At 32.6% G+C, this 16,631-nt stretch overlaps 1 protein-coding gene across 3 annotated transcripts; it reads right to left on the bottom strand.

Moving 5' to 3' along the window:
- Positions 1 to 1,913: 1,913 nt before the first annotated feature.
- Positions 1,914 to 16,382, bottom strand: LOC111619031 (non-canonical poly(A) RNA polymerase PAPD5-like). 3 transcript variants are annotated; one of them, XM_023360671.1, is made up of 8 exons: positions 16,066 to 16,204; positions 6,866 to 6,989; positions 5,465 to 5,511; positions 5,241 to 5,338; positions 5,055 to 5,150; positions 3,345 to 3,485; positions 3,067 to 3,277; positions 1,914 to 2,973 (listed from the first exon to the last, which is right to left on the bottom strand). In XM_023360671.1, the coding sequence occupies exons 2-8, from the start codon at positions 6,895 to 6,897 to the stop codon at positions 2,849 to 2,851; spliced, it is 750 nt and encodes a 249-aa protein (XP_023216439.1). In that variant the 5' UTR covers positions 6,898 to 6,989; positions 16,066 to 16,204; the 3' UTR covers positions 1,914 to 2,848. The 3 variants fall into 3 exon arrangements, with proteins under 3 accessions (XP_023216439.1, XP_023216438.1, XP_023216437.1); XM_023360670.1 differs by lacking the exon at positions 16,066 to 16,204 and adding an exon at positions 13,820 to 14,151 and having other exon boundaries at positions 1,917 to 2,973; positions 5,241 to 5,361; XM_023360669.1 differs by having other exon boundaries at positions 1,920 to 2,973; positions 5,241 to 5,361; positions 16,066 to 16,382.
- Positions 16,383 to 16,631: the final 249 nt, after the last annotated feature.

Genomic DNA, 16,631 nt, shown 5'->3' with positions numbered 1-16,631 from the left:
GAATCCGGAAGACTGTCGAAATATGCTTCCACGGCTGCTATAACCTTTTCGTTCGATGAAAATCGTTTCCCACGCATGAATTTTTTTAGATGTGACAACAGCCAGAAGTCAGAGGGAGTTAAATCTGGTGAATAGGGAAGATGTTGCAACAATTCGTATTTTAATTTACTGATTTTCACAATGGTTTTTTGAGCTGTGTGAGAGGGGGCGTTGTCTTGATGAAAAGTGATTTTTTTCTTTTTTAAACCAGGTCTTTTCTCACGAATTTTTACATCTAGCTGGTCCAAAAGGTTACAATAATAATCTGAGTTTATTGTTTTACCAGTTTGGAGGTAATCCACAAACAAAATTCCTTTTGCATCCCAAAAAACTGATGCTAACACCTTCTTGGCCGATTTCTGGACCCTAACACGCTTCGGAGCCGAAGTACCGGGTTCACACCACTCTTTAGCCTCTTGTTTTGATTCAGGATCATGGTGGTAGACCCATGTCTCATCCATAGTGATGAAACGACGCACAAAATCCTTTTTATCCTTTCTAAAACGCTCCAAATGTTGTTGAGAAAGTTGCATTCGAATGTGTTTTTGTTCCATAGTTAGCGAATGCGGCACCCATTATGCACACAGCTTTCTGTAACCCAAAACTTCAGCCAAAATATTGCTCACGCCGCCTAACGAAATCCCTAGGGCTTCTACTAAATCTCTCTCAGTTAATCGACGATCTTCCAAAACCATATGCTGTATTTTTGCTATGATTTCCGGTGTTGATGCACTTTTTGGATGCCCTTCACGTGGATCGTCTTCAAGACTCGTACGACCACGTTTAAATTCAGCAACCCATCTTTCTACTGTTCTGATTGAAGGTGAAGAGTCCTTATACACTTTTAACAATCGTTCATGAATTTGTTTTGGTGCTACACCTTCCAAAAATAAGAATTTTATCACTGCACGATATTCAATTTTTTCCATTGTAAAAAAATACAATGACACGTCGACTTTGAACAGCTGCAAATATACAATGAGTTTACGGATCTACTTGAAACTTCACACGTGTTTATGAAATAATAGTACTATTTATAGAGTAATAAAGTGACACTCCTAATAGCGCCACCTCTTATCGAACGACAAAACTTATTGAACAACCTGGTATTGACCAAATTATATCTTGTTTATATTACTTACTCTATAGTGAAAGTGGTTTCATAACACATCATTTTTGCTTAAAGTTGCAGTTTCCAAGAACCTGTTGACGATGTTAAGCAAGGAATTGCCATTTCCCAGAACAAACAGCCGACCATCCTGTCATGATTCTACACTCAATCTGGCACGTCATCAGTAATGCAGACCATGCCAGTAAGAGTGCAGATTTTTTTGGACTCTAAATTTCCCCAACAATTATTGCACAATAACACACAAATTAATATTATTTCTACATTCTTAGATATCTCAAATCATACAATTAATTAAATAGACCTAGTGTATAATTTGCCATGCAACACTAAACTAATAAACTAAAAAAACAATTTAGGTACATGTCATCATAATTGAATAGCATATACAATTATAAACTCAAAGTAATACATTGATTACTGGAAGTGAAAATGATGTCGACGGACTTTTTAACGTCCAAAAATGCACAATTTGTTTATGACTAACAAGTTGTGCAACTTTTTGCAAAAGGTAATAAGTCGTGCACTTTTTCCTCAGCATTTTTTATTGACATTTTCATTACTACTTTTTGTATTTTTTGAAAACACAAGCTTTATTTTTATGTTTGAAAATTAATTATAAAATAAAAAATAATTTTATAAAATGATTAAATAGCTAAATTCAACTTTTATCATCACAATAATTCAGAAAAAATTAAATTTTAAATAGTTTATAAATATAAAACTTTCCCTTGCAAAGAACAAGCAAATATTTTGTTTTGAAATTTCACCCATTAAATACTGTCTAAAAGAATTTTGAAATAAAAACGACTTTTGATTCTTTTTAAAGCTCCATTTTGGTTTTCCGTAAAAATCAAACTTGTGGTTCAGTAAACGAAACTAACTCGTCCCTACTGCGAGCATAAGTAGGCAGCAATGTAACGAGTGACTAAACCAATAAATGAAGTAAATGACATTCTTATTTCACTCCTAAACCCACAGGTATCCCCTGCATTTGAAAAAATTTTCCCCAATTAACATCTATAAGCTTAACTGAGATGCCACTCCATTTTATTGTAATGTTTTTTGCATAACATTTTTGCAGCTATTACCATATTATTTTTCCACTGCAAATTTTCCCAGAACCACTTTAATTTCCTCTGAACCTTGTTCGTGCACAAGGACATATTCTATTCTGCACCCATGCATACGGAGAAGCAAAAAAAATAATTTCACATTTTCAATGGTCCAGCTGATATGTTTGAGAATTCTTGATAACTTTAACTAGTCTACTGTAATTCACCAGATCTACAGTAACATTGTTTTCATCTTTTCAAACAAGCATTTCTAAAGATAGTGGATTAAGAATTGGAGAATGGGGACATTTAATGACTCCGACTCCACTCTCAATAGAAATGATAAACTTACACTTAAATATACATTAAAAGTCTAAAAAAGTAGTCTGATGATTCTTGCAATGATAAAATTTTTATAAAAGAGTCTGAACATTTTTTGTATCGATTCTACAGTCCCACTTACAATGTTTAAACCCATATAAACACTTTGCATCTGTAGGTATTCAATAGATTTACTGCAACAACTCACTAGCATACCCAATATACTAATTTGATGAAGTACTAGTAGAAGTATTGTACATCACAATATAAAATATCACACCAATATTTAAAACATATAACTTTTTTACCTCTGACCACCAAGATTTTTTGGTTTCTTTGGGTGGACTAAATCTGAAAGTAGAATAAAAGCGTATTCGAAAGCTCTTTTCACACTCAGCATTCCATAAGAATTCCTTCCAATGTCATTTCCTAGAATCGATTTTAAAAATGTTTAGAATCAAATGCCTCAATGACAGAACACCGATATCCCTATTCAAGATTAATGATAAACGGATCGCTTACCCGGTAGCAGTGGATCTTCAATGCACAAGATGGAAGGCACGAAATCAAGCTTGTGCAATTTGTATCGCTCTTTGGGAAAATAAAATCCTCCATTCTTAACTGAAATGGCAGTCTTGCTGTAATTAAAATGTCTGCCATAGAATTCAAAAAATTCCAGAAGCAGCACTCCAAGATTTACATTTGGTAAGGAGACATCCGCTCTGGGATACAACTGCATAATAGAACGACACAATTAAATAATAAAATTACACTTCTTCATTAAATAACATTAAACTTACCTGAAAGAAACTGATAATTAATAAGGTAAGGCTGTAAGAACTGATACCTCCCGTGTAAACTTCATTTAAATCTCTCAAAACGAGGAACTGTTTGAGTACCATAACTAATTTTGCTAAATTAGGATATTCTTTTTTCTTTTCCTGAGTAAAAAATATTAATTTCAACAAAAATTGACAACACATAATGAAAATACAAAAAATTTTCTCCTCATTACTCCATTAAGGTATTTTATGGCATACAGTAGAGTTAAAGTGACAATGTCCTGACATGATTGAGCATGCCTAACAGAATTTAGAGGACCAAAAATATGAAAAAAAAAACAGTATTGTGTGCACCTAATGGGAAACAGTCACATAAAACAAACAAAACAATTGGTCAAAGTATGCCTAGGTAACACCAATGGCAGCGCTTCCAACTGTTCGTGCTCCTGATGGACTCCTCCCAGAACAAGGATCACTTCTTTGTTTCTGGCTCCACTTCAATTATGTTGCAATGTCCTAGTAATAATTAGCTATAACAATGCATACAACTGTGTATAACTATTAATTAATGTTGCCTTATTTTGAACAATGGGTGCTCAAAATATCATCTATTCTTCAAAATTTTATATTATTTATTGTTAGTTTATAAGAAATAACTAACAGGGAAACCCTTTCAGGTAAATATCAATTTGTGGCTTCAAACTTTGTCCTTACCTAACTCAAGCTTGGGAAGACAATTTTGTAAGCTACCATCTTCACAATTGTTTGTACAACTTACTAGAACCTAGTGGAGTGGTTTGTAAGGATGATCAAACTGGAGAGTAGTAGCTCACCATTGTTGTGTTTTAATAAAGATACATTAAACCATGGTGAATAACATTGGCTATAAGCAAACAAATGCATTAGCATGATGAGTGTAAATGTGTTTGTGTGCTTACGATCAATTTTGTTCACCATGGTTTAGGAATATGAATTGATATGCATGGAAAAGGTCTGGTTATAACATGAGTAACCCATCTGATATTCTTGATAATAAGCCAGATCTTGCTTTTAATACATAAACGGCCAACTGCTCAGTTGAAAATTGTGGCTTTTTTTAAATGTTTCCATTACAAACTTCGCACTTTGTCTTCAACATTTTATTGATGAAAATAACCCTAATTTTCATGATATTCAATTACTTCTTGACCTGTCCCAGCAAATCATACAAACAATTGCAAAGTCAGAAGATTGTGGGATTGTCTTTCCCAACTCAAATTAAGCAGTAACAAAGTTTCAAGCCACAACTCAGCATTCACCTGAAAGGGTTTCCTCATGCAACCAATATACTAGTCATTTAACTTGTTTTACCTATGGTAAAACAAGTTAAATGACTTATGTAGGAAGCCCAAAGAAGGATTAATAAAATTTAATCCAAAATGCATTGCTTATAAAGAAAAAGAATACAATAGCTGCATTTTTAAAAAAGTCTTGGTCTCTGATTTAATATGGATACCGGAAGAAAAAAAGACATGTGGTTTCACTAGTCTTATGCTTTATAACTGAATTATAACTTTAACAATGAAGTCTGTTGACATTTTCAATACGATCTCAACTTTGGATTTCTCAACAACAATCTGAAGATGAGTTTCAATCTCAAAAATGTCTTTGATAGACTTTGTTTTAACGAAATTCTCAAACATTTTATAAGATTTAGCATCTAGTTAATATATAAATTAAGACACTCACATTAATGAACATTGCACTCTCCATTCCATTTTTCATATTAAAGCTGATGTCCACTTTGACTTCAGTTTTTGTATCTGTCATTTTTACAATCGGCACCTAGTGACAGACAAAAATAAGTGGTGATATTAAAATAGTGACTATTATTCTTGCAAGAATTTCAAGAAGAAATTAGTCTATAAAACTTACACTTGCTTTATCAAGAACTTTTACGTCAGCAGGGGTGGCAATGTTATTATTTACGAGAAGGTCCCGCAGAGTCCAGAGCGGCAGAGCTTTCCAGTTCCCTAATACCACCAAATCAATATCACTAAAAATCATAATTACTTTTCAGCTTTAAAACGGATTAAATAACCAAAATAAAATATAAAAACAAAAAAAAAATTGTTGTGTTAGTATAAAATTCCACTTACCTAGTCGGAAGATAGAGTGAAGTCTGGAAACTTCCAAAAACTCTAATCTGAAAAATTAACATTTGAGATTTTCTTGAACATAATCAATTTTATCCACTTTATATTCTTTATTGTATATTATAGTCTTACAGAAAGCTATGCAAAATATTTCAACATTTTTTGCTAAAGTATTTATTTTTCTACTCCAAAATTAATCCCGAGATTATTTTCTTGATCTACACTGCACAAAAGTTACTCATAAAATACATGAATGTAACAAAAGTTTAACTGTTCCTTCCATAAGCAGAATCTTAGCCAGAAAGCAATGTGTAAGCCATAAGTGCTTCTACCTTTGGACCATGTGTGACCTCTTGCGACTCCTAGCGTAGACTGACAATTAGATAAAATGGTAAAATATTAATTTTGTTGTCATAAATTTTGAGTTATAAAAGTTTGATTTCTTTTCTTTTTTGAATAAAGACATGTATCTGAATTTAGTTTATGTATATTTTTGGTGCATGCATACCAAATATACATACTTACATGACCTGCTGTACAACACACAGCCTAAAGAGATCCCTCTGAAATGAGACGAGTCTTCCAATTACAAAAAGTTCTTTGCCTCTGGTTTAGGCTTTATGAGATGAGAAACAGTTTATAGTTTATTTTGTTTTAATTTATGAAGCATTCATCTTCCAAAAATTTTTTTTAATTTTTGGAACAACCAGAATTCTAAGAGTGCCAGAGCAAAAGAACCTATTCTAAACTACTTTCAGTAATATCAAAGTTTTGGTATGCAATAGGAATGAGTGGTTCTTTCGCATATTCAGTCATACCACACACACAAAGACATTCAATATTAGTACCCTATGCACTTACATGTAATTTGATGTTTGAATGTGCATTGTAAAATAATCCTGGTTTGTAAGTGTGTGGAATAACCTGTAATTTTAGATTTTTAAATGTCTTCTGTTTCTTTATTGCAGTGCAAGTAGCAGATAGTTCTTTTTGGCCTCATTCTGCAAACACGACTAATAGCGTACTCTTAAGGTTTTTTATATATTGCCATAAGCAGCTTGCAAATGTCTGAATTTTAATAGGTATGAAAGTTTCACAATGCTAAAAATTCAATAAGCAATTGTTACTTTCTATAGAATGAAGATGAGTTCATATTTAAACTGTTTTTCAACAGCTTAAATTACAGCATATAACATGACTGCATATATAAAGATTAAATACCCTACTCAGTGGTAATCATGCCTTTCTATCCCTGTACTTTGCATAATAAAGTATATTGTATGAATGGTATGTTTATATAGTTCCTAAAAATGGGTTATAAAGCAATCAAAGCAGGAGTCTATTGTATTTATAACAGTTTGCAACAATTATATAGAAAACATTTTATTAAAATAAGAATAATACCTGTGCTTTCGGCCACAATGACAAGACTGCATTCTTTATTCTTCTAATAACGTCGAGACGCATCCGATGTTCCAGTTGCGTTGGTCGAATGTATTCATAAAAATCTTCAATTTCCTCATATAAACTGCCATTATTATTTAAAAAAAAAAAAGGTTTAATATTAAATTATCACTATTTACATCATTTAATATGAAAATCCATAGTAATGCAAGTATGTTTGTCTGATCTTAAAATTATTCCTTTCAAATGTTTTAAATTCAGGTAAATTTTAAGATTAAAAAATAGATCATCATATTTGCACATAAAGATTTGTGTGTTTAGAATGTTTTTACACAAAATTTCGTATTCATCAAAACATCTAATTACAAAGAACTGCTATGAATTTTCAGTTTAATATTTTCCTCATCACACAGCATTTCACAACAGAAACATAGGAAATTGTGCAGAGAAGCTCATAGGCACAGCATCAATGTACAATCATGTAAAATTAATACAAGTCCTGCCCTGTCATACCAGATTTGGAATAGCCTTTTAGGTCAGAACTGACAATTAGTATTTAACAATCACTAAAAGAAAAAAAAATATGAATGTAATGACAATTCTACAAAATTTCCTTGCAATATTTTGTTCAGTGCTGTAAACTGTGATTAAAATTATTAATTTTTGTTAGTATTTGACTCATTATTATTAGGCTTATTATTGATTAAATGTATGCAAAATTCAGTGATTAATACTCATCTTTTGAGAAAATAAGAATTTTCTCTCTCTTTTCTATTTTTTTCCATTTGAAACAGTGTCTTATTTACATTTTAGAACAGATGCTCAAATGCTGCATACAGTTCAAGAAACTGCAGCTTTCACCATCTTGAGGATTATTTCATGGCAAGCTTATGAAATTTTTTTCTCACAGTTCATCCACAGTTTGCAATAGTTCCCAGTAAATGAGTGCTTTCAAATGTCTCCATAAGAAGAAATCAAGATCTAGCAAGTCATTTGTACAGGTTGCAATGTCCAATCCAGAGCCCAGGAAACAATTCATCTTAGGTATTTCTAACATCTACTTGAAAGTGATCAGCAGCTATGTTCTGTTGATACGGTAGACCACACCACCCATATCAAACATTGGAACTGAAGTGGCTTGTTCCTGCAGTGCTATATATGCAAATGCTGGCTTGATTGCCACATTACAGAGCCAAATACATGGGTCCAGCTAGGAGAGCAACTGATGGAATTTTGTTTAGTGTTGAAGCAAGCACAGCAACCTCTAATATATTCAAAATTCAGACAAAAGTCTTTGTTTGCAGGAAAAACAGTTTAATTACAAATGTTTCAGCCTTTTTTTAAAGATCATCTTCAGGTAAAATTTTATTTTATTTTTATTATGGTATTTTTATTTAATTTAATTTCACCTACTTGGGCATTACAAAGCTACTGCCGAACACGATATTTTTTGGATTGATTCTGTTCATTAATTCTACCGGTAGATTTTAACTGTCAACTTTTTGTTTGATTGATATAGATATTTGGGGCACAATTATGCTACAATTAAACAAATTAACTGCATCTGTTGTTTGCATAATTTCATTTAGCTCTTTACAATTGTTTTGCATACAAATGTTTGTTCATTTAATTGTGGCCATCATCATCTCCCAGATATTTATATCAAACAAAAAAGCAGTTAAAAGTTAGAATTAATGAGCAATTATTTATTGTGACATTGTCATAATTCTCTCAATTTTAGTAGTGTCTTGCTTCTCTACATCACACTTTTCCTGTTAACAATAGTCATGCGAGACATCTATCTAATTCCATTCTGGAGAAAATTTTTGAATTGAAATGACATGTATAGTTAATCGGGGTCTCCTACCCATATCTTGTCTCGACCTTCGTCTATCTAACTCCATTCTAGAAATTCAAGAAGGATGGGCAGACGAATGCCAGTGGGAATTAATGAATGCAATTTTTGAAAATTGCAGCCCAACAAACATATAAAATCAATCCAAAAAAATTGTGTGTTTGGCAGTAGCTAGGCACTGAAATGCTCAAGTATGCAAAATTAAATTACAGTTAAAATCTTAAAAAAGGAAGATAATTTATTTAAACATCAATTTTGAAAATATCAAAATAGTAACTAATATTAACAAACTAAATCTATCTTAAGCAGGAATTTTTTATAAATTATATATATAACAAACATACCAAATAAATGAGAAAAGAGCTCCTGGAGTGTACACCATACCTCTAGAAGATTCTAGATTCTGCAGACACCTAACCTATATAGGCTCAACTAACAGATCGATAGAGGCCAGAATAACAGGACATAAATATGACATCCATAAAGGAAATTATAACACTGCCTTAGCCCAAGCGAGCCTGGGATGTCCCCATATTGGAAAGATGCAAAATTATTAAGAAAAATATTTCATATACAAAAATTAATAAGTGAAACCATCAACATCTATAAAGCAGCAAGCCAAAAGTTTTGCATTAATTAACAACAGAGAAAGTATCGCAAGCTTAGCAAGCGTTTTTATCTAAATGTACTTAAATCAATAATTTTTTAATAATCGCCTCCACGTGCTCAATATTTGAGCCATTGATTTTGAAGGTGGAGCAAGTCCATTTTGAGAAAAATAGTTAAAGCTACTTTTTATTACAAATGAACATAAAATTTATGCTTTTAATCAATTTACAATAAATATTTTTTAATATCAGTATAAATTTGTTACTGGTAATTTATACCGTCAACAATATTTATTGTGTGTTGATTTTGAGTGAGGAAAGTCCACTTTAAAGAAAAATATAAAGATATGATGGATTTATTACCCTATGTACTACTCATTCATCAGGAATGCTTTAAAAATCTGCACCATCTAAACTAAGAAATATAATTATAGGCATGCAACTTATTACTGAATATTTTTTCTTATTTTCTCCACTTTTTCCTATAAAATTAAATTTATTTTTTATTTTATTGTAGTTTTACGAAAGAAGTACGAAATGTTGAAATAAAATTAGTAAATAAATAAAATGTTCAATTTTTTGTTATTATAATTATATTCCATTCAAAGGCAATCAACATTTTCAACAAATCATTGCTTTTGAAAGTGAGGCGAGTCCATTGGCGCATACCAAAACCATGACTTTTTTCTCCTAACACAGGTAACTATTATTGCATATTAAATTTACACGAAATAAGATCAAACAATTATAAAAAAGTCTATTACTGTTCGCAAATATTTTTAAACCATTCAAATGCAAACCATTAAATATCTGGCAATAACATAAAATGGACTTGCTCCACTTTCAAAATCAACAGCTCATTTATTATAGGTTCTTTTACATTTCAATGAATAATTCTATTTAAATTTATAAATATCAAGTTACAACATAAGAAATTTAAATAACCCGAAAGAAACTTTGAATTGTTCCATTTTGGAACAGCTTCTAACCTGAAGAAGGCCTGTAAATCAAGCCAAAAGCATTTGTTAGAACTATAAAGAAGTGCTGGAAATGTATGTTTGTTATATAAACTAATATTAACAATGTAATAAATGAGAATCAGAAAAATTCTACACAAATCGTGGAAAGGTTTGGTATATATAGGGAAAATCAGTGGGAGGATTGTTAGATAGAAACCTATAAAATAATTGTTAAAAGCTGTCATCTAATGGAAGTGTCAATTACATTTACAGTGTTTAATTTAAAATTTTAGTAATTCGGGAAAAGTACTTTTAATAGGTGCAATTAATGGAATTATTAGGGATATAGAAAAATTATATATAAATAGTAGGAGAAAAATTCCTTAAATCTAGTATAAGATACATAATTTTAATTATCTAGTTCAAAATTCCATCAAACGAGGAATACATTAAAATGGTGTTGCACCAAAATAAGACTAAATAAATGTTAAATTGAAATATTGCAATAAAAAGTAAAAGTAAGATGCATTTTAAATTATTGAAATATTCTAATTCATTGATGATAACAACTTACATGTATTATTTTTCTTAACAGTCTTAAAAAGTTTTTTGGGGGTAGAACTGAAACTTCCATATTGTAAATGTAAATTATGATAACATTATGTAAGTTATTACATAATGTTATCATAATTTACATTTACATAATAATAACTTATTATGGTAACATTATGTAAAGTTAAAGAATTATATAATTATTAATGTAATATATTTTATGCAATTTATTGTATACTTAAAATTGTTTGCATGTAATTTTAGCTTGTAAATATTGTACAAGATAAAGCTTCCTTTTGTAGCCCCAAAAATGAGGAGCGAAGTGGTTCGAAATGCATTTGGGAAAAATAAAATGAATTAAAGAATCTACGTAGTGTTTTCTTTGTTTATATAATAAGTATAATATGTCCTGACTCTGATACAAAACCCAATTAGGCATAAATATTAAATGACAAAATTAGGAACAAGAAGCTACTTCTATAAACCCATTAAAATTAGTTCAGATTAGTTAAAGGGCATTTTATACAAAAATAATACTCTTGTTTGCTTTACAATTTCTGTTCTAACCAGTTTTATTTGAAACTGGCTTTTGAAAACTTTGTTACTACAATATCATACCTCGTAAACGTATTTTTACATATCTCGCCATGCATTTCTAAGCATTATAACTATTTCAAGGATGATCAAGCAGAATTATCACAAATTGAACATACAATACTGGCAGTAACAGTGGAGGCATGACAAATTCTAGACATGAAACAGCTTAATACATCAACAGCCACATTTAGGGGTTCTGAACTTCCTGAAACTCAATGCTAAGTATAAAACAAACTGGTTATGCCAAAACCAAAAAAAATCTCTGATAACTACAACTTTTGTTCCATATCAAAAATAAAGTTATGAATACCAAAGTTGTTTTTTCTTGATTCTGTTTGTCTTGCAAGCACAAAGGAACTTTTTTCACATCTGTCACAGATCTGTCAAGGTCCACAATCAAGGTGGCTGATTGATAAGATGATGTATGGATCATACATCATCTTAAGTACAGTGGAACCCCGGTTAACGAACGTAATCCGTTCCACGAGTCCGTTCGTTAACCGAATTGTTCGTTAACCGAAGCAATTTTTTTCATAGAAATTAATGCAAATACAATTAATCCATTCTAGCCGTCAGTATTTTTGTAATTTTATTTGTAAAATGGGTTTTCTTTAATGAAAATATAGGAAAATGTACTCATAAACAGTCGATCTAGGTTAAATTTTCGGAAAAAAGGAAAGATTTGACGGATATAAAAAACATCACATACGATCGTTAAAGTTCTAAAATGACAGATAGCAGAAACAATACGCTAAATTATGAGCGAAAGGCTTGTAGGTTTATCAACAATCTCCGATTAGAGTCGACGAACAGGTGTCAAATAAACACCTCGGAACAAACCTTTCTCGTGACCTGATTTTCACCTGGAGACAAAAAAGAAAACAATCGGGAAGCGAGGAATGGGACGCAGGACAAATCGTAAGGTGAGATTCAAGGAAGAAATACTATAAAAACCCCGAATATCAAGGTCAAAACGCAGTTTTCCTAAAAATTCTAAGGCGATTAATGTGTCGTCTTCGTCTGGATTAAGCCTGATGTCGTTCCCGCTAAAATTTGTGTTGTGTCTCGCGGACCGCTCCAGTCTTGCGACTCTGTCACCTACTATCGCTTCTGTGACCAAACGAACCCATCTCGTCCGCTCTGGGGCTACGACTGATCAGCTTGCACAATCGTAGGACCAGCGATACGCCACTCCTCAGTGCCGAGAGAAAATACTGTAGATAAGCCATTTCCAACTACCTCATTATGTAAGCATCTTCCCATTCTAATAAACGATTTTCAGTATAAAATACTTGTCATCTTTGTCTCCTCCACCATCACCAACGTACGAATGGACCCTAGACCATCATCGACACACGATTAACTGATTTTCCCTAAAAGTCGGCAAGCTTACAAATTTGACACAAAAAGCCGTTAAGTTCGTTATCCGAGACAAAATTTTTGCAAAATAATAGTTCATTAACCGATTTGGTCGTTAACCAGGACGTTTGCTAACCGGGGTTCCACTGTACATACATGAAAATTTCTAAGTATCTGATCTAACTTTAATATCAGATTCTGCAGAGTAACAGCCTGATATTGTTTAGCCATGTAGCCATCACATTAGAGAGTAATATAACTGAAACAAAGCTAATGTACATTTCATATTTTTGCATAAATAAGAGCATGAATGAAAAATCACTTGTTTTTGTATTCTTAAACAAATGTTCTGCTTTGCTAATAGAGCATATCTCACATATAAGAGCATGCTCATAAGTGTACCAGCTTTTTTTGGTTTATAAAAGCATTGCACTGCTGTGTCATTGTAAATTAAATGTAAATACCAATACATTGATACAGTAACTATTCAGTGACATTTGTGGTAACAATTATTAAAAATGCTTCCAATACTATAAAGTTTTATAAAATTAACAAGTCTTTTTAGATACAAGTCGACCCCCCTATAAGATTGTTGATTTTTCCGTTTTATCTGAATTACATGTTGTACGAGTCACTTAGATTTTACAAATATGTGAGCCATTCACAGCCCGGCACACATATTTGTAAAATCTAAGTGACTCGTACAACATGGAATTCATATAAAACGGAAAAATCAACAATCTTATAGGGGGGTCGTGTACTTTCTAAAATATGGTGCTGATTTTTTTCCATCTACATAATCCATTTTATAAGAGCATGCTCTTTTTATGTGCACAGAAATGTGGTATGTAATGAAATTATGACAATGACAAGCATCAAAGATATCTTAAATAAGCATCGCTATAAACTATTGACACCAAAAATGGCAATAAATAAAATCAAATAAATTTACATGTAAAGCTAAGTAAGTAAGCAAGTAAGTAAGCAAGTCAACGGAAGTCCATTTTGTATAAGTAATACTTACATGTCAGTTAGATGCACCCCAGCTAGTAGAATTAAAGGGACAGTGTTAACATCAACGTACAGCAGTCCGTCAATTAGCCAAGGCCATTAAGGCATCAGCCTACTACTATGGGGACCAGGATCGAGTCTACAGAAGCAATACACTTTTCACAAGCAATCCATCCCAGATATTTGGACCCATCCTTCACCAGCCAACAACACCCTTCATGGATCTAACCAAACAACCCCACAAGGGATATAGTATAAAGGCTATCTTAGTATCCACAAGCAGACAGTAAAAACTGTATGTACAAATCTGCCACGGTACAAGTTAAAAAAAGGACACATACTATTGGGTTGTTTGGAAAGTAATTTCATTTTTTTCCGTGGAAAAAAAAACACGATATTTTTATAATAAATAAATATTTTATTGAATTATGTATCGACCATTTTGATCAAATACCTGTTGTCATCGTTTCTGGTAGTAGCATGATTTCACATTCATAAAAGTTTTGATCCTTGCTTACAAAAAACTGATCCAAGTGATTTTTTGACATTGTCATTTCAAGTAAATATCTTACAGTTAAAAAAAATTTGTATAGATCAGAACAAGTAATAATCTGAGTGTGGTCGATCTGGCGAATATGGTTGGTGCAATAGTACTTCCCATCTAAGTTATAACAGTTTCTGACGAGTTACCAAACTTGTGTGAAATTTGGCATTATTATGGTAAAACACTACACCTATTTTGTTGATCAATTCTGGCCTTTTCTGTTTGATGATATTACTCAATTCGTTTACTCGATGGCAGTACACTTTTGAATCAATTATTACATTGTCTGGTAAAAGCTCCAAAAAAAAAATTTCCTTAAAATCCCATCAAAAAAGAGCATCTCTCTTTAAGAACATGTGGAACCCATATATCGAGCTTTGAAACGAAACCAATTTGTTTCAAAGTAATCATAAACGGTTCAATTTGACAAATTTAATCTCTTAGTGATTTCACGTGTTGTTATTCGGCAGTTTGCTTCAATCGGTACCTTTATTTTGTTTTCGTTGGCTTCAACTGGCCATCCAGAACGTGGTGCATCTTCAATATTGAAATTGCCAGAACAAAATTTTGTAAACCAGTTTTGGCACTGTCATTCTGTCAGTACATCTTCTCCATACACGTCACACAATTTTTTCTCGCTCGAACAGTGTTCTTACCTTTTCAGTAATAAAAGAGCAAAATATGCCAAAAATGCTGCTTTCGATCTTCCATGTTTGATGGGACACAAAAAATAAACAATTGCACAAAATCAAACAAAATTTTTTACAAATAAGCCTTAAAATGCTAGCTGTCAAAATATATAATGATAATACGGATTAGAATGAAAATGGCGGAAAAAATACGACTAATCCGTCTAGTGGTAAAAAAAACAAAATTACTTTCCAAACAATCCAATATATTTTTAATTACTTAGGGTGTAATTGGGCAAAATGTGACGAGCGTTGTCGGTTCCAGGTAGTTCAAGATGGGAAATAGCTTTTTGTGTTAATTAGTATTATCACCTATTCTCCACGCTCTACATTGATGCTCACCATTACTCACACTTCAGCATACGGGGCAAGCACCTACATTCCCAACCGTGTAATATCGAGTACTCCACAAACAGTCGATCGAGCCACTCGAAGCCGGCTCGGACGGAAACGCGGAAATGCTAATCTCATCGACAAAAAAACACGCAAAAGCACCCTTCCCCGACCCGAATCGCCCCACTCGTCACATTTCACCTACTCGCTGCCTAAATAATTAAAAACGGTAGACAACCCTTTCCTTAACGCTCATCTCGGCCGTTATATAAACCAGACTTCACCGACGAGCAACCGTCCCAACCAATCTTTTATAAACTCATTGCCGTAGTAAGAATATCAAAATTTAAATTTGGCACCACATCCGACGAACCTAGATTGCCAGCACGGCAAAGTACTTAACCGGTCCCATTAAAAAAGAAACCAGAATACAAGATTCCCCAAAAGAAAAATCTCCAAAGTCAGCACCGTACACGGGACTCCTAATTCAATTTTCCCGGGCCCCAAGAAGCCGTAACACGCCACTGCTTCTGACATACGTCGCTAAAGCTATTGGATATTTCTGTGATAAAGCTTCACTCAAGACAGGTGCCAGTTTGCCAGACATGCTGTAACTATGACGTATGATGCTGTCAAATCACACTCGTGTATTTACTCCACAAATCACAATTAAGGAAGAGCTACGATACTTACGCTACAATGGGAACTGGACTGTAAGTTTTACTGGGATCGACCCAGGGAATATTTGTAACATTTGGCGTGGAATCTTCTCGTTTACGTTTGGACCTAACGAAATTCGAATTCAAGTTTGTCTGCTCCCTCGTCGTCTCATTTAAAGGAATATATTCCGGCCCTCTACTGAAACCGGCTCTCGTCTCCATTTAATATTATTTAATGAATCTCGCGGAAATAATTTATGAAGTAAAACAAAACACATATACTATCGTCCATGCTTTGAATCGCTACCAATAGCCAGGCTTTCCTCCTGTTCAAATGATCGTGTTGCCAGGTTGTATTCACCATTTTTTTTATAACCAAAAAAATTTGAAATTATTTAGAATTTTTGTACTGTTTTAATATATTAAATATATAAATAAAATTTTGTTAATTGTTAATGAAATATTATATACATGTTCCGTTAAAATACTTTTTTAACTCTCTCCGCTTTGCGTACACTAAGAGGGCACTTTTTTTTTCTACTCTTCCCTTCCAGTGGGCACCAATGTTGCCACGTCTACCGAATTTTCGGTAGATCTACC

The sequence above is a fragment of the Centruroides sculpturatus genome, unplaced genomic scaffold (genome assembly GCF_000671375.1).
Source record: "Centruroides sculpturatus isolate CEXI.00-Female unplaced genomic scaffold, Cexi_2.0 scaffold234, whole genome shotgun sequence".
Classification (NCBI taxonomy): Eukaryota; Metazoa; Arthropoda; class Arachnida; order Scorpiones; family Buthidae; genus Centruroides; species Centruroides sculpturatus.
Note: the sequence above shows the minus strand (reverse complement) of the source record. Positions and strands in the feature narration are given on the sequence as shown.